General features: G+C 38.0%; 1 protein-coding gene across 1 annotated transcript; it reads left to right on the forward strand.

Annotated features, from left to right (window-relative positions):
• The first annotated feature begins 802 nt into the window (after positions 1–802).
• Positions 803–22,879, forward strand: LOC126973762 (serine/threonine-protein kinase mTOR). The gene is made up of 10 exons (XM_050821079.1): positions 803–1,168; positions 1,995–2,792; positions 3,325–5,906; positions 5,978–6,150; positions 8,227–8,512; positions 8,795–10,675; positions 13,654–13,869; positions 16,531–16,896; positions 18,207–18,521; positions 19,344–22,879. The coding sequence occupies exons 1-10, from the start codon at positions 949–951 to the stop codon at positions 19,755–19,757; spliced, it is 7,251 nt and encodes a 2,416-aa protein (XP_050677036.1). The 5' UTR covers positions 803–948; the 3' UTR covers positions 19,758–22,879.
• Positions 22,880–24,641: the final 1,762 nt, after the last annotated feature.

Below are 24,641 nucleotides of genomic sequence, written 5' to 3' on the forward strand. Positions count from 1 at the left end.
GAGCTGTTTCACCTGATTCCTGCCGCCGAATTCCACCTCCACACGACACGCCACAAATGAGGATATCATCTCAAGTCTGGATGTGTGGCGGTCCTCCACAGTGCGGTTTTCAAGGAGTTTTATTCCGCGTATTACGAATTTCCGGGACGATACGACATGGGTACCTTTAAAAAAAGAGAGCGCCCACCTTCGTTAAATCCAGCAACGCTCCTGTAATTCCTCTGTTGTTGCAATAGAATATGGTCAGCGGTAATCACGTAACATCAGGTGAGCCGTGCGCTCGTTTGTCTTCCTTTTCCATAAAAAATTGTAATATATTCATTTTCCTTTCAAGTTTCATTTCCTGTCAAGGCTTTGATGATATAGTGCATCAAATTTAAGTTCATGTCCCCGAAAACAACAACATTGTTTGAATTTGCAATTGATGTAAGGATATTATTAATATCTCTCTATCTAAAATGTAATTTGTGTTGTGGATAGGTAGGTATTAGGTGATCAATCGATTACGATTACTATTTGACATTTAAATTATTGTAGTGTGCAAGTTATACAGTTAAGATCAGAGTAATTAAGCTTAGTAACAGACTGTGTCGAGTTTAATTTGATATAAAATGTAATAACATCATTTTGAGTCCTGTTTTATTAAAAATCCCACCAATTGAGAAATGACAGTGATATTTAGATAATAATAAAAGACTCGACTTAGAAGCCTTATTTACCAAGTCATAAAATCCCAAAAAAAGTCAAATTTCAATAATTGTCACTTGTCAGTGATACAATGAAGTAAAAAAAGAAACGTGTTTGTTTATTTACAAAAAATCAAATATGATTTTTAAAATTTAGTAATACTAAGATTTATAAATTAAAATTGATACGCCAGCAATGGTGCTTAATATCTTGGACTTCTTAAACCTTTTTCACTAACAGTGAAATATAAACAATAAAAAAATGTCGAACTTAGTAGCTACTTTTGTAGCGGGCCTAAAGTCTCGAATTGTTGATGTTCAAATAAAAACTGCTAGGGAACTATACCATTATGCCAAAACTGAGCTGCGGGAAGTACCACAAGAGGAGCTCACTCAGTTCCTTGATGAATTCAATCACCAAATTTTTGAAATGGTATCAAGCAATGATGTACACGAGAAAAAAGGAGGAGTATTGGCTATAGGTATCTCTTATTTTAATCTGTTAACTCAGTAATTAAGCATCTATCTAATGGCGTGTCCCAAATAGGTTTTTGACCTATAGATGTGTTAAATACACTACAATAATTACAAAGAGTGGTGTTCATTCACAGTGCAGTTCTCAATTATCTTTCTCCCATGTACTACATTGGAATTAAAGTCCTTGATTAGTGTTTCCAGGTCAATATGCCAAGCACAACATTATTTTTAGTATTTTATTTGGTAAAGGATGAGATGACACAAAATTGCATTATAAACAACCTCATATAACATAGATCTCCACATCATCTATGTAAAGAAGGTATCTCATAGCATGTGCAGTGTGGGCTTAAGAAATTGGGCAGAAACAAATCCAATCATCCATTCATTCTCTATCATCTTACCATTCTGAATAGCAAATAATCATGAAATTACATATAAATAAATATAAACCTTACTGGGCATCAATATTTGCCTATTGCATTTGGTGCCTTCTGGAAGACTCTTTTTTTACACATTTTTTATTAGCTTCACCTGTATGTATATTTGTTTGTGAGTGATTTTGATCCACTTTAAATGATCAGATTTTGTTCAAACTTCGTAGATTAATTGAAGACCGATGACAATACATTAATTTGATAAAATTATTCCATTTATCAAATTGCTAAAATAAAAAATTACATAATTTTCATATATAAGGCAGGAATTGGTGTTAATTTTAATTTTATTTTCTATTTTCTAGATCAGTTTTCTATAAAAAGAGTGTTTTTTAATTTTTATCTATTATTTATTCATGTTATATTCAAGTACTTAAAATATTTCAAATTACAGTGTGTCTAATTGGAGGTGATTGTGATACAACAAAAACTAGAATAACTAGATTTGCAAACTACCTGAGGAACTTGTTACCCTCTTCTGATGTAAGTGTTATGGAACTTGCTGCTAAAACTGTTGGTCGCCTTGCAACCGTTTCTGGTGTGAAAAGATCTGAATATGTAGATTTTGAAGTAAAGAGGGCTTTTGAATGGTTATCAGAAGAAAGAAATGAAGGTAGGCGGCATTCTGCTGTTTTGTTGTTAAAGGAACTGGCAATAGCAATGCCAACATATTTCTATCAACAAGTTTCCGGCTTCTTTGACCACATTCTTGTTGCTTTGAAAGATCCCAAGCAACAGATAAGAGAAGCTGCCGCAAAAGCTCTTCGAGCTGGTTTAGTGGTTACAGCTCAGAGAGAAACAGCTAAACAATCGACAGCTAAACCGCAATGGTATATGCAATGTTATGAAGAGGCAATGCAGTCCTTTGATGATGTCCCTATTAAGGAAAAGGGTATGACAAAAGAAGATCGGGTCCATGGAGGGCTTTTGATACTTAATGAGCTCCTGCGCTGCTCAAATGCTGCTTGGGAAAGGAAATATACACATTTGATGAGGAGTCTTGACACACAGAAAGATATAACTGTATCAGATGATATTATATTCATAAGCACTAAGTTACACAGCCCATCAGTTAAAAGAGGATACTTGTGTGATGGATTTAAGACTGAAAATGTACAATATCCTGTTCCCATTTATGAGTCAGAAGTAGGTAAAAAGCTTTTGATGGAAAAAATCGAAAGAATTTGTCATGGTGAGTAAACAGTGTGTTTTAATAATAAAAAAATATCTACAGTAAAACCCGTTTAAGAGAATTTCACAGGGACCCAATCAAAAACGCGTCTTAAGCAATACTAACATATTATTATATATTAAGTTCTAATTTCGTGTTCGTATTAGATTATACATTTATAAATAAACATTAACGTCCTTACAAATAAACTTAATATAAAGTTATACTTGAGAATAAACCAAGAATATGCTAAATGTTTCCAAATATACATTTTGATTGAGATTTATTCATAGGACAACATTTCCCGCGTTTATTTGCAAGTATGTGTGTCGTTCGGAAAACTTCAGAATTGTCTTTGTATTGGCAGTGTTGTCAGCTATATAGTCAAAATTTTCATATTCTTGGCTTATTCTAAGCTACAACTTTATACTTCAGGGACGTCGTAAAAGTGTTATTCAAGCAGTTACATTGATATTCCAACATAGTATTCCAATATATAAATATATATATTCCAATATATAAGTAAATACTCATTTATATTGACATGTTTTAGATGTGATGGCTCAAAGATTACTGAAGATACAAGGTGTACCTCAAGTTTTACTCATTATTATACCAAGACTGGCTGCATTTAATAAAGAGTTATTTATAAAGAAATATTTAAATTCGACAATTCATTATTTATTGTCGTCTATCAGGAGCAGGGACAAGGATAGAAATATGGCTTTTACAACTCTAGGTTTATTGGCAGCAGCCTTAGAGGGTGAAATAAGAAATTTTATTCCCAGAATAATGGATGTTATAAAGCAAGCTTTGCCAGTCAGAGATACCCAAACCAAAAAAAGAATTTGGATTGATCCATCCATTTTTGCTTGCATAACTTTGCTGAGTAGTGCTGTCAAAGATCTTGTTGTAAGTGATATAAAAGAGTTATTAGACTCGATGTTTGCTACTGGCTTAAGTGCGCCATTGACCATTTGTTTAAAAGAGTTAAGTCAAAATTTACCATCACTAAGAGCAGAAATTTCAGAAGGTCTTCTGAATATGTTATCATTAGTATTGAGAAGCAAACATTTTCTGCATCCAGGCGTTCCTAGAAGCTTGGAACAGCAAATGAACAATATGAGTCTGGTTGTAGAACTTCAAGACACAGCTACCATTGTGCTGGCTCTGAGAACGCTTGGTACATTTAACTTTGATGGTCAGCACAATTTGTTAATGTTCGTCCGCAGATGTGCAGACCATTTTCTTCAAAGTGAGCATCAAGAAATTAGAGTAGAGGCGGTCAAAACTTCGGCCAAACTCTTAGCTGATTCCGCTAGGAGAACCAGAAAAACGCCATCCAAAACACTTGCAGTATTAACAGCTGAAGTGGTCGCTAAGATGCTTGTAGTATCTGTAACAGATCCTGACTATGAGCTTAGGTACTGGGTACTCGAATCATTAACAGACGTGTTTGACACACATCTAGCACAAATAGAAAACCTTAGCTTTCTCTTTATAGCTATGAATGATGAGCATCTCGAAATTCGTGAATTAGCTGTTTGTACAATTGGTAGATTGAGCACTGTTAACCCAGCATATGTAATGCCTGGGCTTCGTAAAACTTTGATACAGTTTCTAACTGAATTAGAACACTCGGGGATGAGTCGAAACAAGGAACAAGCAGCGCGGATGCTGGATAATCTAATTTTGCACGCACCTAAGCTTGTTGAACCTTATATGGAAACAATTCTAAACGTACTGGTGCCAAAGTTAAAAGAGCCAGATGTAAATCCAGGCGTAGTTATCAGTGTTTTGAAAGTAATTGGTGACTTGGCTGATGTTCACGGTGATAATACAGGTCTAAAAAAATGCTTACCGGAACTACTAGGACTGCTTTTAGAATTACTTTCTGACGCAACTCCAACAGAAAAGCGAAGCGTCGCCTTATGGGCCTTTGGTCAGTTAATAGGCGCGACGGGATACGTCGTTACTCCGTATACTGAATACCCTAATCTTATGGATGTGCTTTTAAACTTTCTGAAAACAGAACAACATCCGCAGGATAGACGGGAGACAATAAGGGTCTTGGGATTGCTTGGAGCATTAGATCCATATAAACACAAGGTCACGAGGGGATTGATTGGCGGTAAACCGGATTCCAGCTTAGTTCCTGTCGCTGATAGCAAAGCGGAAGAAAACAATTTTGACATGACAACAAGTGAAATGCTGGTTAATATGTCCTCCTCCCTATTGGACGAATACTATCCAGCCGTTGTTATATCTACGCTTATGCGCATACTCCGTGATACGACACTTCAGCAACACCATAAAAGTGTTGTTCAAGCAGTTACAGTCATATTCCAATCGCTTGGAATAAAATGTGTGCCATACATTTCTCGGGTAACACCAAGTCTCCTCTATGCTGCTAGGGCAACTGATAACAACAATTTCCGCGAATTTCTTTTCACCCAACTGGCACAACTGATTGCAATTGTGAAGCAGCACATTCGGAATTATTTGGACAAAATTTTCGATCTTATTAAGGAGTTCTGGACTCCGAATAGTCCATTACAACCAACATTGATATTATTAATAGAACACATAGCGGTTGCCCTCGGCTCTGAATTCAAGGTTTATCTCCCTCAGCTAATGCCACAATTATTAAGAGTCTTGGCTCACGATACCAGTACAGATAGGTTTGTTACAGAGACATTGTTGTATGCGATACAAAAATTTGGGGATAACCTAGATGATTATATGCATTTGGTGATTCCGGCGATAGTAAAGCTATTCGATGCGAATGATTGCCCAGTAAAAGTGGCTAAAGTTGCGATGGAGACGGTAGATTATCTTTCCGATTCGTTGAACTATAGTGAGCTGGTCTCCCGAATAATTCATCCGATTGTACGGAGTTTGGACACTAATTACGCTTTGCGACCAACAGCCATGGACACCCTGTGCGCATTGATCGCGCAGTTGGGACGGAAATACATTGACTTCATACCTCTTGTCCAAAAAGTCTTGACTAAGCACAAAATTCAACATCACAATTATGAAACCCTGGTAGCAAAGTTGCAGACGACACAAACTTTGGAGTTTGATGAGTTCTTACAAAGCTTTAGACTTAGACCATGGAATAATAATCAAGAGGTTTGTATGTTTACATTTCTTGTCGTTTTAGCGAATCCGCATGTCATTTTAAACTTTTTTTTTCTGTACAGGCTCGTATCGTTGTTTGCGACACCTCTCAATCAATCCGCAAACTGGCCGTTAACGCACACAGTCTGAAAGAGGTGTGGACAGTTAGCAGTCGTGTGTCAAAGGATGATTGGTTGGATTGGCTCAGAAGATTCAGTATTGAACTACTTACATGGTCGCACAGTCCTGCGCTTCGGTTTGTAAACAATTCAAATGGAGTTATTTTTGGCGTTATTGTAAAAATACCCGCTCCGAAGCGCCTAGCTATGAAACCTAATATTTCGGAATGTACCTACACCAATATATCCGTATACCAGTGGGAGGCTCCTTTGCACAGGAAGGCGGCTAGATTATGGGTTCCATAGCGGCGCCTATTTCTGCCGTGAAGCAGTAATGTGTAAGCATTACTGTGTTTCGGTCCGAAGGGCGCCGTAGCTAGTGAAATTACTGGGCAAATGAGGCTTAACATCTTGTCTCAAGGTGACGAGCGCAATTGTAGTGCCGCTCAGAAATTTTGGGTTTTTGAGAATCCTGAGCGGCACTGCATTGTAATGGGCATGGCGTATCAATTACCATCAGCTGAACGTCCTGCTCGTCTTATTATCATTAAAAAATAGCAGTATACCTTATATTTATGATAAAACATCAAAATTAACCACTATAGTTTTATTTGTAATTTATGCTATATCGGTAGGTATGTACTATATAGGCGTACAGCGCTTATATCTACGTACAGTACAGGCCAAAAGGTCGAACGTGTCGGAAATTTATTGGCGCTTATGCGTTCCGTTTAACATTTGGCAATACCTGGTCGCTTTAGATGACGCATTTTAATGAACATTTTGGCCTATGGACTTGCATCCCGTGCCACTAAATAAAAAAAAAATTAGATGACGTAGCATTTTAATGGACAATTTTTAATTAGTATTATATTACGATATTAATACCTATTTATTCACTTGAACAACAAGTACATAATCTTACATATTTGACTGTTGCATTGTTATCTATTTATTAGCATGGCCAACACAATGATCACTAATTAACATTAATAGAGCACGACAATACTTCAAGCTGGCCCACATTCTAGCGCTCTTCAAAGCCCAGGTCCGGCAACATATGGAGTATTACTGTCATCTCTGGTCTGGCGCAGTATCAGCTCGTTCCATTTGACCGCGTACAACGCACAGCAGCTCGAATTGTCGGGGATCCAGTGCTCTGTGAACGGCTGGATCACTTGGCGTTGCGTAGAGACGTCGCTTCGTTGTGTGTCTTCTACCGCATTTATCACGGGGAGTGTTCCGAAGAGCTGTTTCACCTAAATCTAGACGAATTCTACCTTCGCACGACAGGCCATAAATTAGGATATCATCCCCACTATCTGGATGTGTGGCGGTCCTCCGCTGTGCGCTTTTCAAGAGTAGTCTTCCACGTACTACACAGCTGTGGAATGAGCTTCGCTTGTGCGGTGTTTCCGGGACGATGCGACATGGGTACCTTCAAAAAAAAGTACACCTTCCTTAAAGGCCGGCAATGCTCCTGTGATTCCTCTGGTGTTGCAATAAAATGGGCGGCGGTGATCACTTATTATCACCGGGTGATCCGTACGCTTTTTTCCTTAAAAAAAATAAATATTTTTCTAAACAAGTCCTAAGTGTTATTGCACTTACAGGCAACGACCACAGGCAATTATAACATACCTATACATAATTTTTGAATTTTAATAATTGTGCAACATAAGAACTAATACTAAGATATAATGTAATTAGTTTCAATAAGGTGAAAATTAATTTAAATGAACAAAACTCATTTTAATTAAATACGGCAGAACTAAAATATAACATTAAATGAATAATTTTCAAAAGCAAATTATATTCCTGTCTAGCAACAACAAGCTTATACCGAAAAGCAGAGAACTTATCATTAAAAATGTCTATTATTAATATATCTACCAGGTTCACACTTTGATGCGTATTCTCGTATCGCCAGTACCGCTCCGTTTGCGCCCATTTCGTGAATGTCGAAGCCGCACAAATTAAGATGTACGGATCGCGGTACAGTTCAGTCGAAAATAGAATGTTCAGGTCGCGAAATCTAATGTGCTGTACAAAAATACCGATATGACAGTCCTTGTATACCTTTTGGTTTTATAGCGCGAATACACGGCGGCGACTACGCTTTAAATCTGATTCCGCGCGCTGCTGTATGGAATTATAATATAGCGATGACTGAGGGTCTTAATGAAAGTATCTAAATGAAAATTATATTTCAGAGCATGTCTTACGTTAGCCCATAACTACTCTCAGCTACTCCGTGACCTATTCAACGCCGCGTTTGTATCATGTTGGACCGAGCTTGATAGCAGGTCACGCACAGAGTTATCGAATGCTCTAGAACAAGCTCTAACTGCCCCCGATGCGGCCGAGTTAGCCCACACTGTCCTGAATCTGGCCGAGTTTATGGAGCATTGTGATGGAGGCACTCTGCCGATTTCTACCCACCTTCTTGGTGAAAGAGCTATGCATTGCAGAGCTTATGCGAAGGCATTGCATTACAAGGTGAGTTTAGAATGATTCTTATAATCTGAAGGCAATACTGCATTGCATTTATGAAAAAAAAATTTTTTACTATTCAACACGACATAATACATCAACAAATATTTCGTTGTTACCAAAAAATTGTCTCAGAAATCTTCATTAAAAAAAATCTTAAATCTTATTTCTTAAGTCGGACCTAAATGCACGCAGTGTAGAATTTTATTAAAATCGGTTCAGTTTATCCCGAACAAACCTCCTGATATTTTTATCTATATAAGTATAAGAGCTAATGTACATTTTCAGGAAGAAGAATTTCGGAATGGTGCAACTTCTCAGGTAGTTGAAGCCTTAATTCATATAAATAATAAGCTACAGCAGAAAGAAGCAGCAGAGGGTTTACTCGAGAGGGTCATGACACAAAGAGAAGCGGGCGACACCAGTCTCAAAGTTCAAATAAGATGGTATGAGAAGTTGCATAACTGGGAAAAGGCACTTAATTTGTATGGGGAGAAATTATGTACAGAACCAGAAAATGTTGAAGCAAGCCTAGGACAACTCCGATGTTTTGAAGCTCTAGGTGAATGGACAAAATTGTATGACAAAGTTTCTAATACTTGGACTAAAATGGCTGATGAAGATAAATTCAAAACGGCGAGATTAGCAGCCGCTGCAGCTTGGGGTCTTAACGAGTGGGAATCAATGGGGAATTATGTTAACTTCTTACCTGAGAACACACAAGACGGTGCCTTCTATAGAGCTGTTATAAATATCCACAAAGAGGACTACAAAGAATCGAAATTGTACATAAACCAAGCTCGGACACTATTGGATTCTGAACTCACAGCTGTAGCAGGAGAGAGTTATCAAAGAGCTTATGGAGCTCTTGTTAATGCCCAATTACTAGCAGAGTTGGAAGAAGTTATGACGTACAAACTAGTACCAGAGCGAAGAGAATCCATTCAACAAGCTTGGTGGACCAGACTTCAAGGAGGGCAGAGGCTTGTTGAAGATTGGAGCAAAATACTGCAAGTACGAGGACTAGTGCTTACTCCCAAAGAAGACATGGCGACTTGGCTTAAATTTGCTTCTTTGTGTAGAAAAAGTGGGGCTCCTCGACAAGCGCATAAAACCTTGGTGATGCTTCTAGGAATAGATCCCAGTGCAAATAGAGACAAGCCTTTACCCACTCATGAGCCACGGCTAACGTTAGCATACGCTAAACATTTGTGGGTCGCGGGTGATAAACAATTGGCATACGACCAACTGCAGCGCTATGTGGACAACGTTGAAAGCAGGGAGCATTGCAGGTTACTTGCAAGATCACACCTAAAACTTGGGTCTTGGTGTGAATCTCTGCTCGGCATCAACAAGACCTCGATTCCGACAATTCTGCACAACTATAAAGCCGCTACACAGCTTTCATCAGACTGGTACAAGGCATGGCATGCGTGGGCGTATATGAATTTTGAAACTGTCCTTTTTTACAAGCACCAAGAGGCGGATTCTTCATCCACATCTGACGACCTTAAATCTGCGACTGATTACATTCAAACATACACCGTTCCAGCGGTGGAAGGTTTCTTTAAATCGATTAATCTATCTCACGGCAGTTCGCTCCAGGACACATTGAGGCTGTTAACATTGTGGTTTGATTACGGACACCATCCAGCAGTGCACGAAGCGCTCGTTGAAGGTATAAGAACGATCGAGATCAATGTATGGCTTCAGGTCATACCTCAACTCATAGCTAGGATTGATACTCCCAGAGCTCTAGTGGGGAAGCTTATACATTCTCTACTGATTGATATAGGGAAATACCACCCACAAGCACTGGTATATCCATTGACAGTGGCTTCTAAATCGTCCTTTGTGGATCGCAAGAATGCTGCTAATCAAGTTCTGAAGTCAATTTGCACGCATTCAAGCAACCTGGTCAGTCAGGCGGCAATGATATCCGAGGAGCTAATCAGGGTCGCTATACTTTGGCACGAGCAGTGGCATGAAGCGTTGGAAGAAGCATCGCGGCTGTACTTCAGCGAACATGATGCTAAGGCAATGTTTAAGACGCTGGAGCCACTACACGCTATGCTGGAACGTGGCCCGCAAACGCTGAAAGAAAATTCGTTCACGCTGGCTTACGGCAGAGACCTGAATGATGCGCAGGAGTGGTGTAATCGGTTCAAGGTAATATAAATAAAATATTGGTAGCACCCACGGACGAGTAAAAAAATAAGGACTCCGTGGTCTTACATAACAGTGAGGCACCAAAACAAGCCGGTAAACGTGTAAATACAAGCCCCACGCATACACTTACATTAATACAAGCCGATCGGCCGCCATTATGAGATTTGCCATCGTCTGTGACAGATCAGTTTGCGTCGCAATAAAATATTTTAAAAATGCCGTCGTGCGTTGTGAAAAAGTGTAAAAACAATTATATAAAAGTATTTGTGGATATATGATTATTTAAGGGAGAAAAAAATTTGTAACTAACCGCACACACACTAGCATAAAGGTGCTTCACTTGCTAATATCACGGTGCGGAGTCCTTCTTGTTTTACTAGTCCGTGCTTGCACCACGGTCGAATTGAGTGTGCATCTACTGCAAAATTCTCCATTATTTGTGGTAATCTTGTAAGCATGTTTCAATTAGTGAAAATTTCCCCAAAGTCCCTCTTTTATCATTGGTTCTATAAACTGGGGATAGACTACTAGAATAGAGACATACTTGTACAAGCCCGAATAATCAATTTGATTTTTTTTATTACGGGTCGCCTGGACTTATCACCGCTGCCCACATTCTCTTGCAATACCAGAGGAATCACAAGAGCGTTGCCGGCCTTTAAGGAAGGTGTACGCGCTTTTTTTGAAAGTACCCATGTCGTATCGTCCCGGAAACACCGCACAAGGAAGCTCATTTCACAGCTTTGTAGTACGTGGAAGAAAGCTCCTTGAAAACCGCACTGTGGAGGACCGCCAATTTGATATTGGCATTTTTGGGTGGAGTGCGTTTAATACATAGTTTCTCAACCTTATTTTGCTCACCGCCCACTTTGTGAATATGTTTCTTTCTAGAGTATTTTCGTGTATTTTTTTGCCTTTTTAGACTATATTTTTTAATCTACCCACGCCCCATCTGCGCCATCTCAATGCATCCAAATTTTCTCTGGGTCATCTACTGCCCTCACGAAAGTCTCAAAGTAAGTAACAAAGGGGCGTTATCGCCCACGTTGAGAACCTATGGTTTAATAGTTGTAGATATAGTTCAGAAAGGTTTAACCAAGACTTACTCGACCTTGATACGATCTCTCGCACCTCTGTCGCAAAAACTCAGTATGGTTTAATATTTTACAGACAGGCACCGGGTTTCGTTATCGTGGGTGTCACATCCTCAATTTATTTCTTGAAAAGTGTTAAGACGCTTTCATTTTTATACGACAATATTATGTAACTCCTTATGAAGAAACTGCCCACGAGTGCAGGAAGTGTTCGCGTTTCTATATTCCACCTCGAACTTACTGCATAATTTTATTCTTTCCAGTTTCACTGGTTGCCTAACCTATCAAGGTCTGATATGGCGTTAATAACGTTTTAGGCGAGTAGTTTATCGTGTTTAAAAAAAACAAATCAAATTAAAATCACCTTATTCATGTAGGTCACGGAAATGACACTTGTGAGTGTCAATTTTTTTTTTCATATTCAACCTAACGCTACTGGGTTCGGTGTTGAGCTAATGAGAAGAAGTAGCAAGAAACTCATTGCCACTCGTTTATATCGTTATTTACATTTTCATCTATTTACAAATCATTTCCATTACAATATAATATGTAAAGTGATGCAAGAAACATAGTCAAACGTCAAATAGTCAATGCCTTACACGAGTAAGTTAAAAAAGTAAATGTAAATTAATACAAAAGTTATTGAGTACAGTAGCTGCATCATCCACACACACCGTAAATAAATAAAGGTATTCTGCGAGCATTTTATAAGCGATTATAAATAAAAAAAAATATATATAAATAATAAATTTTAAGAATCTGAAGCCGAGCCTCCGGTAAAAGGATCATCCTGCCACCACAAGCAGCGCCCGTTCACGAGCATGACGCATGAGCCAGCCATCGCCTCCCTCAACAATATTTTAGGAAAGCGAACGACCCGTTACGTGTCGCCGCCACAAGCAGTGACTTTTAAGCACATGTTGAGTTTTACAGTGAATGGGTTAAATAAGTGAAAACGATCCCAGGAAACGTTATTTACCTACCCTATATATAGATAATGCCCTGCTAATAATTCATTTTCCTTATTACAAAGTTGTCTAAAGTCTACATCTAAGCAATATCCGAATTCCGAAAGGGTACGAAACTAGAAGGTTTACTTCTAGTTTTTGACCGATGGATTGTTTTAATGTGTCTTACAACCTTATTAGCATGAGATCTTTATTAACGTTCGTTAAAATCGTTAAAAGAAACACTAATTTGAACTCATTCGTGTATCGAATTTTTATCGAGCTATATTCGAAATTAGGCGCTGGGCGACAGAAGTTGATTGGACATTTTTGAATTTCTTGTTTCGAGTTTTAATATCAAGCATTACTAACCCTCGTGCGAATGAGGCTTAAAAAAGAGACCTGAAGGCCTACCATCTACTTTTAATTAGCGATTCAATTCCGATGCAGTTCAGTTTAGGTACCTAAACTGAATCGCTAAGATTCGTACCATGAAGTGCATATAACTGAATGGCGTTTGAATCGGATAAGGAAGAATGAACGAAAGAAATTTGTGAGTGGTCCGCGGTGTGAGAAATTGATGACGCTGTACAGTCGTTGCATAAGTCTGTCTTTCTTACTCAAACCATATGCGCTGCGGTTTGAAACCTAAAATAATATGATTTTAGCGGCTTTTTTACGTAGAAATTACTACAAATACATTTTAAAATTGCGCTAATGGTATGAAATAGCAAAGCAGTTCATTTTAGGTCGTCAATTGAATCGCAAGAAGAGTTCATGGTAGGCCCGCTGATCAACATATTCCATTCCCTTTTTGATTACCGCTTGCGATTGCCATATATTTAGATTTGTAACCGATCCGCGAATAAAGCGCTTTCACTGCATTTGTAATCTATGTAGTTATTCTTCCTGAAATTGAAAAAAATCGTTACTGCAGGAATCTGGCCAAGTACGGGACTTGAACCAAGCATGGGACCTTTACTACCATGTCTTCCGACGGATCAGCCGCCAGATGCCGCAGCTCACTAGCTTGGAACTTCAATACGTGAGCCCTCGTCTACTCAGCTGCCGTGACTTGGAGCTGGCCGTTCCTGGCTCCTACGTGCCTGACCAAGAACTGATCCGCATTGCTCATATACAGAGCAGTCTGCAGGTGAGATTGTGCTTAGTCAATAGTATATAGTCCGTTGTTAATTTATGACCTCTCGGGTTTCATACGAGCGCTCTAACCAAAGTATACCCAGATTTACCGAACCATGTCTCAGAGCGCTCGGACGGAACCCGTGATATCGCGGGTTCGAGTCCCGCATTGTTCATTAATTTTGGTTACAAATTTAATTAGTGCGTAGCTCTCTGGAGTATTGCAGTGTCGTATGGAACCCTCACTACGATGTTTTCAATGAGCGCTTGGAGAGTGTACAAAAGAGATTTTTATGGCACCTATCTTATTCGTGTAATTTAGCCAAAAAACTTCCAAACTATAAAGATCGTTTGCGATCTTCGGTTTAGTTTCGTTAAATAACCGCAGAAAAATGCATGATGCTGTATTTTTGTATAAACTGGTCAACAGCACAATCGACAGTCCTTACCTAATTTCAAAATTAAACATTTTTGTTCCAAGAATACTGCCCAGGTCCAAGAAATACACCCCATTTATAATGAGTCCAGCACGGTCTAATCTGGGCCTCAATTCTCCTTTGAACAGAATTACAAGAACTTACAACGCTGTTCATAACTGCACTGTTAATGGAGATGATAATTATATTAAGGGTGGCCAAGCTATTGATATCTTCTCTAATCACCTTCATAGCTACAAAAGAAAAATACAGCACTCTGTTATGTCCTCACGCTCTGTTACGTACTAGCTTTCGCTAATATGTGTAATATGTCTAATTTTGCAATTGTAATCGTTTTAGTTCTAATGTACTAACAATGATTTATTTGATGAGCTCTTTTTCCATAGGACTTTAATTTAAATTTAATTTCTCATAGTTTTAATTAATTTAAAATTTTGAAATACATTTTTTTTTATATTTATTGCTTATTAATTTTGCTAAAACTCTGTTTGTGTTCGTTTGTTAATTGTTCTCGATTTGCACCTATAATTGGGGTGTCACTTAAATTGTTATATCTGTGTTAGTTCTTAAGGAATTGTATTGGTGTTCACCCTGTTGGAGCAATAAATAAATAAATTGTATAGTCAATCCCAAAAGTGAGGGATATCACTTTCAAAATAACAAATTATCTAAATAATCAGTCTTTACATTTCTAATTCGTTGTTTGGATGGAGACATGGTAGAAATCTATTGTCTTAATATTTTGAGTTTTTGTTAATTCCGCCAATATTTGTCTTTAAACAATTCGACACGTGTTTCACCTCTACACGAGGCATCCTCAGGAGATGTTGACTCGCCAAACTCTGGCACGAGAGACAGTCACACTGACTCAGTCGTGTAGAATTGTTTAAAGACAAATATTGGCGGAATTAACACTGAAGAAAACTCAAAACATTAATTGGATAATTATTATGGATTCCCGCAAAGTATCGCCTAACTCAATAAATTTTCAGAAATCTATTGTAAATTATTTTTGTTTCTTTTTGTGTAACAGTAGTATATTGCTTTGAAGGGTGCAGTCAGCCTATCGAAACTCTCTAAGGAAAAAAGTGATTCACTCGATTGTATGAAACGTGCAGTCATTGACAGATGACGGCTATAATCTTGTAAACAAAGGAGAAAGCCGGAACCCACTACGTTTTAAGCAACTGATCGCTTTCAAATTTAGCCTGGTTGTAATTCGTGGCCAATCGCGATACTGTAATTACCACTATTTCAAACTTTTGTCAAATGACTGCACGTTTCATACTAAACTAAATTACAATTTTTACTTAGGCAATCCCGCCTCTTATAACGTAGTATTTACATCCTCTTTGGGTGCCGTAGCTAATGAAATTACCGGGCTAATGAGACTTAACATCTTGTGATTCAAAGTGACGATTGCAATAGCGATGCCACTCGGTTCTTTTCGGTTGGTTCAACCTTCGGTTCAAACCAGAAATCCTGAGCGGCACTGCATTGTAATGGTAGTTTTTCATAAAAAAGCTCTTGTTCCAAACAGTATTTTATCTTCCTTCGCCTATAGAACTATATGCTTTTACAATATGATCACAGAAAATGTAAAAAATATATTTAAAAGTATTGTTAAAAACGTTTGTGTGGGAAAGGTTATATAACTTAAATGAATTTCTTAATGATACCACAGACTGGGAATTAAGTGAACACCCTCAGGCACTATAATTAAAAATATTTATTGTATGATATTACATTGTAATCCATATTTATATAAAAAAGGCCGCTGAGTTTCTTGCGCCCGTTCGTCTCAGGTCTGAGGCAGTCCATTTTGAATCATATTTTCAATAAAAATATTTGAATTTATGGAATAAAATTCACAATTTATGAAATAAATTTTACCAGTGGGCTCCTTTGCACAGGATGCCGGCTAGATTATGGGTACCACAACGGCGCCTATTTCTGCCATGAAGCAGTAATGTATAAGCATTATTGTGTTTCGGTCTGAAGGGCGCCCACCTGAAATTACTGGGCAATTGAGACTTAACATCTTATGTCTCAAGGAGACGAGCGCAATTATAGTGCCGCTCAGAGTTTTTGGGATTTTCGAAAATCTTGAGCGACACTATATCAATTACCATCAGCTGAACGTCCTGCTCGTCTCGTCCCTTATTTACATAAAAAACATACCTGAAATGGTGTTCTTTTACCTAACGGAACTTTGAAATTCAATAATATTTTTCTAGGTGATCACATCAAAGCAACGCCCTCGCAGGCTTTGCATACGCGGTTCCAACGGAAAAGACTACATGTTCCTATTGAAAGGCCACGAAGACCTTCGGCAGGACGAACGAGTGATGCAACTCTTCGGTCTCGTCAATACATTGCTGCAAGCCGACCCAGACACGTTTAGAAGGGACCTGGCCATCCAAAGATATGCTGTGATACCCTTATCTACTAATTCTGGCCTGATTGGTTGGGTGCCTCACTGTGACACGCTGCACACGCTGATTCGGGACTATCGGGAGAAGAGGAAGATCTTGATTAATATCGAGCACAGGATCATGCAGAGGATGGCGTCTGATTTGGAGAAGCTGATGCTGATGCAAAAGGTATACTAACATACTTAGATAATTTATACAACGTAGATCTTATAGAGTCTTTTAGAGTCTCTTCCTGTTAGACACTGTTCCCGTTACATATAAAGACAGGCCAGGAATATTAGTTTAGTGTGCGTCATACACTCGCGATTTGACACTTAGTGTGCGTGAATTGCTCAAAATAGAGATTAACTCTAAACTCAATTTTTTTTCGACGTTTTCACAACTGTCATAGTCTATCTAGACGTATAAATGATCTTAGTTAACATACTCCTTATTCATAATATAATGTATACACTTTTATAATAGAGTTCCAGTCGCTGTGCAGGCATTATCTATAAATATATTCAAATGTTTTATTAAAAAATGGCACTATCGTAAATACACAAATAAAATTTTAAAAACAAAATTTTATAAACGATGCGGGATTCGAACCCACGACCTCCGGCGTTCCGTGCCGGTGCTCTAACCAACTGAGCTAACCGTTCGAGTACCGCCTCGTTATAAAATTCTGTTTGCTTTGTTCAACTCTCAGGTTGTGGCTTCATCTACAGGATCTACTTTACAGTTGATAACCTGCTCAACCCCAATATTTGCATATTAGGAAATTGACTTGAGATGTCGCTCATGTAAATCTAAACAATATGTTATGTTTTTAAAGTAATATCCCTCACTTCTAGGATTAATACACAAATAAAATTTGAATTTGTATTAATCCTAGAAGTGAGGGTTATCACTTTAAAAACATAACATATTGTCTATCGTAAATGTTACTACTCCACGGCTGAATATCTAAGCCATCAGACAGCCTGGGACTAGATTATATGATTATTTTATAGCAATAACAAAGACAGTACAATATCTTATATTTTACTTTACTAAAAAGAGCGCAAACAGTGTTTGAACTGAAAAAGAATCCTAAAGAAATAAAATTATGAGAAAATAAATGCCTTTTATGCCTTTATAGTCTTCTACTGTCTAGACTGCCGATACAAGTGAGAGGTTAGAACTTTTAGTATTCAAATTTTTAATTTATAATGTTTGAAAGCAATTAAATTATTACTTTCAATTTATTTTTAAAACTTATTTTCAATAATATATTAATCAAGCAAAAACACTATTTCAATAATGCGCAGTTTATACATATTGAACTTTTCACCCATCCAAAAAGTGTCTAACTATATAATATATTTATAAATTTTTTTTATGGCCATGTGGCGTGAACCCATTTTTCCCTCCCCAAAAAAGTGCTCAACGCTAAATAAATATTTTAAATTATCACTTAATTGTTTTTTTTTTTTTTTTCAATATTTTGGCACCAGGTGGAAGTATTTGAGCACGCTTTAGAGCATACGGCTGGCGACGATCTCGCCAAGTTACTGTGGCTCAAGAGTCCTTCATCGGAGGTGTGGTTCGAACGCCGCACCAACTACACCCGGTCCCTGGCAGTGATGAGCATGGTCGGCTACATCCTGGGCCTGGGAGACAGACATCCGTCGAACATCATGCTGGACAGAGTGACAGGAAAATTCCTGCACATTGACTTCGGCGACTGTTTCGAAGTGGCAGTGACCAGGGATAAGTTCCCGGAGAAGATACCTTTCAGATTGACCAGAATGCTTATTAACGCTATGGAGGTAAGGCCGCAGCTGTTATAAATCTTCGGCGTGAATGTGAAGTTTTCAAACTAATTATTTTTTGATTTACTTGCGTCCACAATAGCCAACAACAAGTTCACAGCATTAACTTTTTTAAATTTACCTCGCCAAATGTAAAAAATGTAGATGCGAATATTTTATTAAACGGAGAGGTGGTAAAACCAGTGGAATCTGCTATATTTCTTGGCATTCGTTTTGATTACATTATAAATTTTTATTGTACGAAATTACATTGTCATCCATATTTTTATAAAAAAAAGCTCGCTGAGTTTTTTTGCGCCCGTTCTTCTCAGCTTTGAGGTAGTCTATTTCGAATGGGTGGTAGATTTTTCACGTTCAATAAGTGGTTTTAAATCCTATTTTGAATCAAAATATTTAAATTTATTTAATTACTTAACTTAGTGCGGTGTTTCCAGGACGATAAAACATATGTACCTTAAAAACGTTCCTGTGAATATTCTCGTGATGCAAGAGAGTGTGGGCGGCGGTGATCACTTACTCTTCCATAAAAAAATGGCTCAATACTCTATCGATATTTATCTTATAAATTCACTTATTCTATAATTCTAGATATTCCTGGAAGAACCTTAGTGGTAGCGAAGTACCTTTGTTTGTTTTTGAATAAGAAATTAAGTCCTAACGTATAAATATATAAACATTCCTAAAATCTTTATAATCACTTCAGCAATAAGTAGTCACCTAGAGGTTGTTATTCAATCAAAAAAAAGCGGTACGCACATTATCTTATATAGGACTCTGAAGTTTTTGCGACGCTTAATAATATAATGATTTATCATCTAGGTAACCGGAATTGAGGGTACATACAGACGCACATGCGAATCAGTCATGGAAGTGCTTCATCGTCACAAAGACAGCGTAATGGCCGTGCTGGAAGCCTTCGTGTACGACCCATTACTTAACTGGAGACTCATCGACGCTGCCCGCAGGTCGAGGACCGACGAGCCGGCAACTGACTCGCCTCAGCCCAGCAAAAGTAGAGTGAACGAGAGCATAGACCAGCCCGCGGAAGCGAATCTCAACAAGCGCGCTCTGGCCATAGTGAATAGAGTTCGAGACAAGCTGACAGGAAGGGACTTCCCCCATATTGATGATAACTGTGTCACAGTGCAGCAACAAGTTGATCTGTTAATCCAACAGGCCACGAGTAACGAGAATCTTTGTCAGTGCTACGTGGGGTGGTGTCCATTTTGGTAATTTGGATTAAGTTTGCTTCCATTTTGTTGATTACAAGTATCATATGCATCATAGGTAAGTTGATGTGAAAGTGGTGTATCATCAGAAGAATATACGGTAATGGTGTGTGGAAAAATTAAGGTAAGTCATAGGACAAAGTTTCATTTTAACTTTGGCTTACTGCTCAATGGGTTAAATAGGAAGACGATCTATGGCGAAGGAGTACGCCAAGAGATTTTTTTAATGATTATTTATAATTTTCATCAAATTACAGATGTGTATCTCAATAACTAACTTTGAGACGTGTTATTGTCGCAGATTTATCCACTAATGTATGTTATAGTCTTATACCATAAGACCTTGTCCACATATACGGAACAACAGCGAACGAAAAATAGATATATAGGTAGGTCTCCCGTCCCTTATACAACATATTTGTATCTGTACTATGTCTTTATGGTACATATATTTTTTTTCATAATCATGTCTTATTGAGAGCCTAACATAATTAAAAATTTTGATCTGCCCGTGTTTGCCTCTCTCGGATAAAATGAGGTAACAAATGGATGTTCTTACAAACCAATTTCAATTCGATTACATAAGTCTAAATTTAACGTCGCATCTTCATCAAACTTACCACACACAGCCTTTAGCAATAAATATACTTGCATGGCACTTTTTCTTTTCCTTCCGCTTTTTGATCATATCTTCTAATACTTTTTTTGTATAAGGCAATGTAAGACAGTAATAATCGCTGCTTTTCCTTGTTTACACGCGAAAGCATTTGTTACTTGAATGAAAGGTTTGATATCCCATACCCACTCAAGCCGAATTGAATCAAATATTAACCTTTAAAAATGTATATCCTACCAACAATTATGAATGACTTTATATGTTTGTGTACAGAATAAACACGTTCTAAATAAATTTAAAAGCTTTAAGAAAAACTGTTTTGTCTGCTACAAATAAAAGTTGTGTTTCAGTGATGTCTTTAACTTTAAATTATGATGTAGACGCTTATAATCTTAAGTCTCCAAAAAATCTTGAGATGTTAATTGGTTTATAATTTAAGGCTTTTGTCCGCCACCCGGTTTTAACCGCCTTCCCATATCTCGATAAATTATTATCTGAATTGATTTCTGAAATAATGCCATTATACCAAAATAAATGATTTTAAAGATTTACTTTTACAAGTTCCTTTTTATAACGCTGATAAATCGTTAAGTTACTTGGCATTTTTGCTTTTGAACGTCAAACTCCGGTTGGAATCTTTGACGTTCGCAAGGAATATGGACCCTTTTAGACCGGGTTAACATATAACAAATATACGACGAAAGTAAGCTATGGAAAGCGTATTTGTAGCGAGTGTATGAGAGAGCAGAGAGATTTTTATCTAGCTTTCGTTCGCCGTCCTTCTTTATATGTGGACAAGACTTAAATAAATGTTGTATTTCATCTGATCAATTGGCACGGCAGAGTAAACCAATTCCGAGGAAAGCTCGATTGATATGACTAATTACTAATATGTAACAATTGATACTTAGTATTTATATGTATAACTAATTTTATATGAATAAAATAATAATTATTATTATTATATACAGCGTGGTGCAATGGCGATAGTAAATAAACACACAGGTACGTACTCATAAGAATAAATTAAAAAATAAACCAAAGTAAATAAATTATCCATAATATAATTTCGGCACAACCTGTAAGTATTCTAGTAGCGGTGCACTAGCGTTTTTAATGACTGTCATCTTGAGCGACCACATAAGGGTGATTAAAATTATGTTTCCTAAATTTAGTTTGTTTGAAAGTTTCAATTACTTACTTAATTTTTTTATGATTTAAGGATATAGCAGATCTACCCCATGTTCATTTAATGTCACTATTTTAGCGCCATGATGTATTTAAAATTAGAATAATTTGTTTTTGTTTCATGCATTTGCACTACAGATAATCTGAAAATTTCAGATTATTATAGTAGAGTGTGCAAAAGGCGGAGTTCACTTGATAGTAAAAGGTTACCGCCGCCCAAACTCTTGAAAGAGCTAAGAAGTAGTCGGTAGAGGAAAAAATAAATAAAGTTATTAATTTATTTAATATTATTTGTACTCATAAGCAGTTTCTGTCAGACGTTATTGCCAAATAAATCGATATTTTTTTTGTTAGGGCCCCGGGCTAAAGCTTAAAATATCTCATATAAATCCACCCCTGCCTAATACCGTTGCAGAATTCGAGCGCTGTGACATATTATATCAAAGACTTAGTTACGGCTTTAGTATACTATTTTGTATAAAATTGTTATTTATTATTAGTTATAGTCCATGACTAATAAATTTGTGACTTAATTTTAATAAATTGAAGCTCAGATAACATTCTGAACTGTGACAGAACTAAGATACCTTGGGGTATAATTTATTTCGTAATATGTATGGGTATAATGAATTCATATTAATAAGTAATGATAGCTGTTAAGATAGTTTTAGAATAAATTGTTGAATATAGTGTACCTAATTTGCGTATTGATATATTTTTTTGGTAATTTAAGTTAACTTTGCTAATGTCAAACACTCCCTGCCCGCGTCCTGAGACAGGCGCTGCCACTTTTTTGTTTTTACATGTTTTTAACAAAAAAAAAATAATTATTGAAGTAGGCGTTACTTTACGGAAATCCATAATTATCCAAATGATTTGAGTATTCTTTAGTGTTAATTCCGCTAATATTTGTCTTTAAACAATTCGACACGTGTTTCACCTCTACACGAGGTATCCTCAGGACGTGTTGTCTCGCCAAAATCTGTAAAGAAAACTTAAATCATTTGGATACATGTTTTTAACATCAACATAAGCAGACATAAGTGTGACAAGGTCCCGTCCCTGTTTCAACGCGCAGGGATTATACGGGCGAACATTTAATCTCTAAATATTAAAGAGATACAACTTCATTGGCAGAAATATTGTATTTGTATGTAAAAGTGCAGCGAGTGTTTGATATTAGCAGATATAATCGTTTGTAAATCTTCATAATTTTGTTCGAAACGAACATTTAATATTCCTATAGTGCTATAAAAGTTATAGTGCGCAAAAAGTCATTGTCATTATTGCCTTATTAAATAAAATATAATCATATTGCGGTAGTTTGTTTTTTAATACCTTTATCCTTAATTGCCCTTTCTCCGATGAAGATTAATTCAACTGTAAAGTAGTAGTAACTACCTACTGTGGTCCATAAATTTGTATCTTGATAAAAAAATATAAACCGGTTTAAGGGTAAATATAAAATGGCTTTATTAAAAAACAACAGGAAGCCGAAAATTTCAGTTATAGTTTAAGGAAATAACTTCCCATAAATAAATATTTTTCATAATTTAACCATAACATTTGCAACTCGATTTATATCGATTTTCGCCCTGTACTTTCCCCGGGGCATAAAAAGAATAGGGGAGTCCCAGGCCCATGGGTGTCGTAAGAGGCGACTAAGGGCTTTTTAGAAGTGGGAGAGTCACGCTGCCGTCTTTTGACGTCAGCACAATCGGGCCAGACTCGTCCGGGTTAATTACCACACTCGCACAGAATAAGAATACCGGCGTGAAGTAGCGCCCTAGTGCCGCTATGTTTCGCATGGGTTAGTGTCGAAAACCGGTGGCCATCCTACCCTTGGGGTAGAGTTTGTTTCCCTTCGGATGATCCTATTGCGCCGATGCAGTAGCCGATGTGATACTGCAGGGCATGGATATTTTTATACCAAGCTCTGTAGTACCGATCAGTGGCAGATCACAGCCCTGGTTCGATGCGTCTGTTAAAGCAGCATCTGACTGCAAAAAACAGGCGTATCGAACTTGGGTTGCGGCGCTGGGCACAAAGGATCCGAACTGCATAGTTCTCCAGAGGAAATACAACCGTGCCTCCAGATTTTTTAAGCGGCAAATCGCCCGTGCAAAATCAAAACACGTCGTCAAAATCGGCGATCAGCTTTCCAGTTACCCGACCGGAACACGCAAGTTCTGGTCGTCGTCGAAAGCTGCTCTTGGTAACTTCAGCCAGCCGTCCATGCCTCCGTTGCACATGAGGAATGACACCCTGGCCCATACGGCAAAAGAGAAAGCCGATCTCCTGTGCGCTCTTTTCGCCTCCAACTCGACTCTTCACGACAACGAAAAAACACCGGTGGCCATCCCGCGGTGTCTGAGCTCTATGCCTGAAGTACAGTTCAGACAGAAAACTGTTAGGCGAGCTCTGTTTTCGTTGGACGTCAGGAAGTCGAGCGGGCCGGATGGTATTTCTCCAATCGTGCTCAGAACGTGTGCCCCTGAGTTGACGCCGGTGCTAACGCGATTATTTCGGCACTCTTATTCCAAAGGCGTAGTCCCTGACTCGTGGAAGTCAGCCCTTGTCCATCCGATCCAAAAAAAAAGGAGACAGTTCGGATCCGGCAAACTACAGGCCTATTGCTATTACCTCCCTGCTCTCCAAAATCATGGAGAGCATAATTAGCCGTCAGCTCTTGGTATACCTAGAGGGTCACCAGTTGATCAACGACCGACAATACGGCTTTCGCCATGGTTGGTCGGCAGGTGATCTTCTGGTATACCTAACACATAGATGGGCTGCGGCTAATGAAAGCAAGGGGGAAGGCCTGGCAGTTAGCCTGGATATAGCGAAGGCCTTTGATCATGTATGGCACAAGGCGCTCCTCTCAAAACTTCCATCATTTGGGCTTCCCGAGAGCTTGCGCGAGTGGACCTCCAGCTTCGTCACTGGGCGCAGCATACAGGTCGTTGTCGACGGACATTGCTCGAATCCGAAGCCTGTGAATGCTGGAGTGCCCCAATGCTGTGTGCTATCTCCTACGCTGTTTCTTCTGCATATCAATGATATGTTGGACACCTCCAACATTCA

This window comes from Leptidea sinapis, chromosome 30, assembly GCF_905404315.1.
Source record: "Leptidea sinapis chromosome 30, ilLepSina1.1, whole genome shotgun sequence".
Classification (NCBI taxonomy): Eukaryota; Metazoa; Arthropoda; class Insecta; order Lepidoptera; family Pieridae; genus Leptidea; species Leptidea sinapis.

What these genes read in the sequence shown, in the direction of transcription:
- LOC126973762 (XM_050821079.1), top strand. Translation starts at nt 949, where the DNA reads ATGTCGAACTTAGTAGCTACTTTTGTAGCGGGCCTAAAGTCTCGAATT. An exon ending in CATGGAATAATAATCAAGAG is followed by an intron (nt 5,907 to 5,977) that starts GTTTGTATGTTT and finishes TTTTCTGTACAG; the next exon opens with GCTCGTATCGTTGTTTGCGA. An exon ending in ATATACAGAGCAGTCTGCAG is followed by an intron (nt 13,870 to 16,530) that starts GTGAGATTGTGC and finishes ATATTTTTCTAG; the next exon opens with GTGATCACATCAAAGCAACG.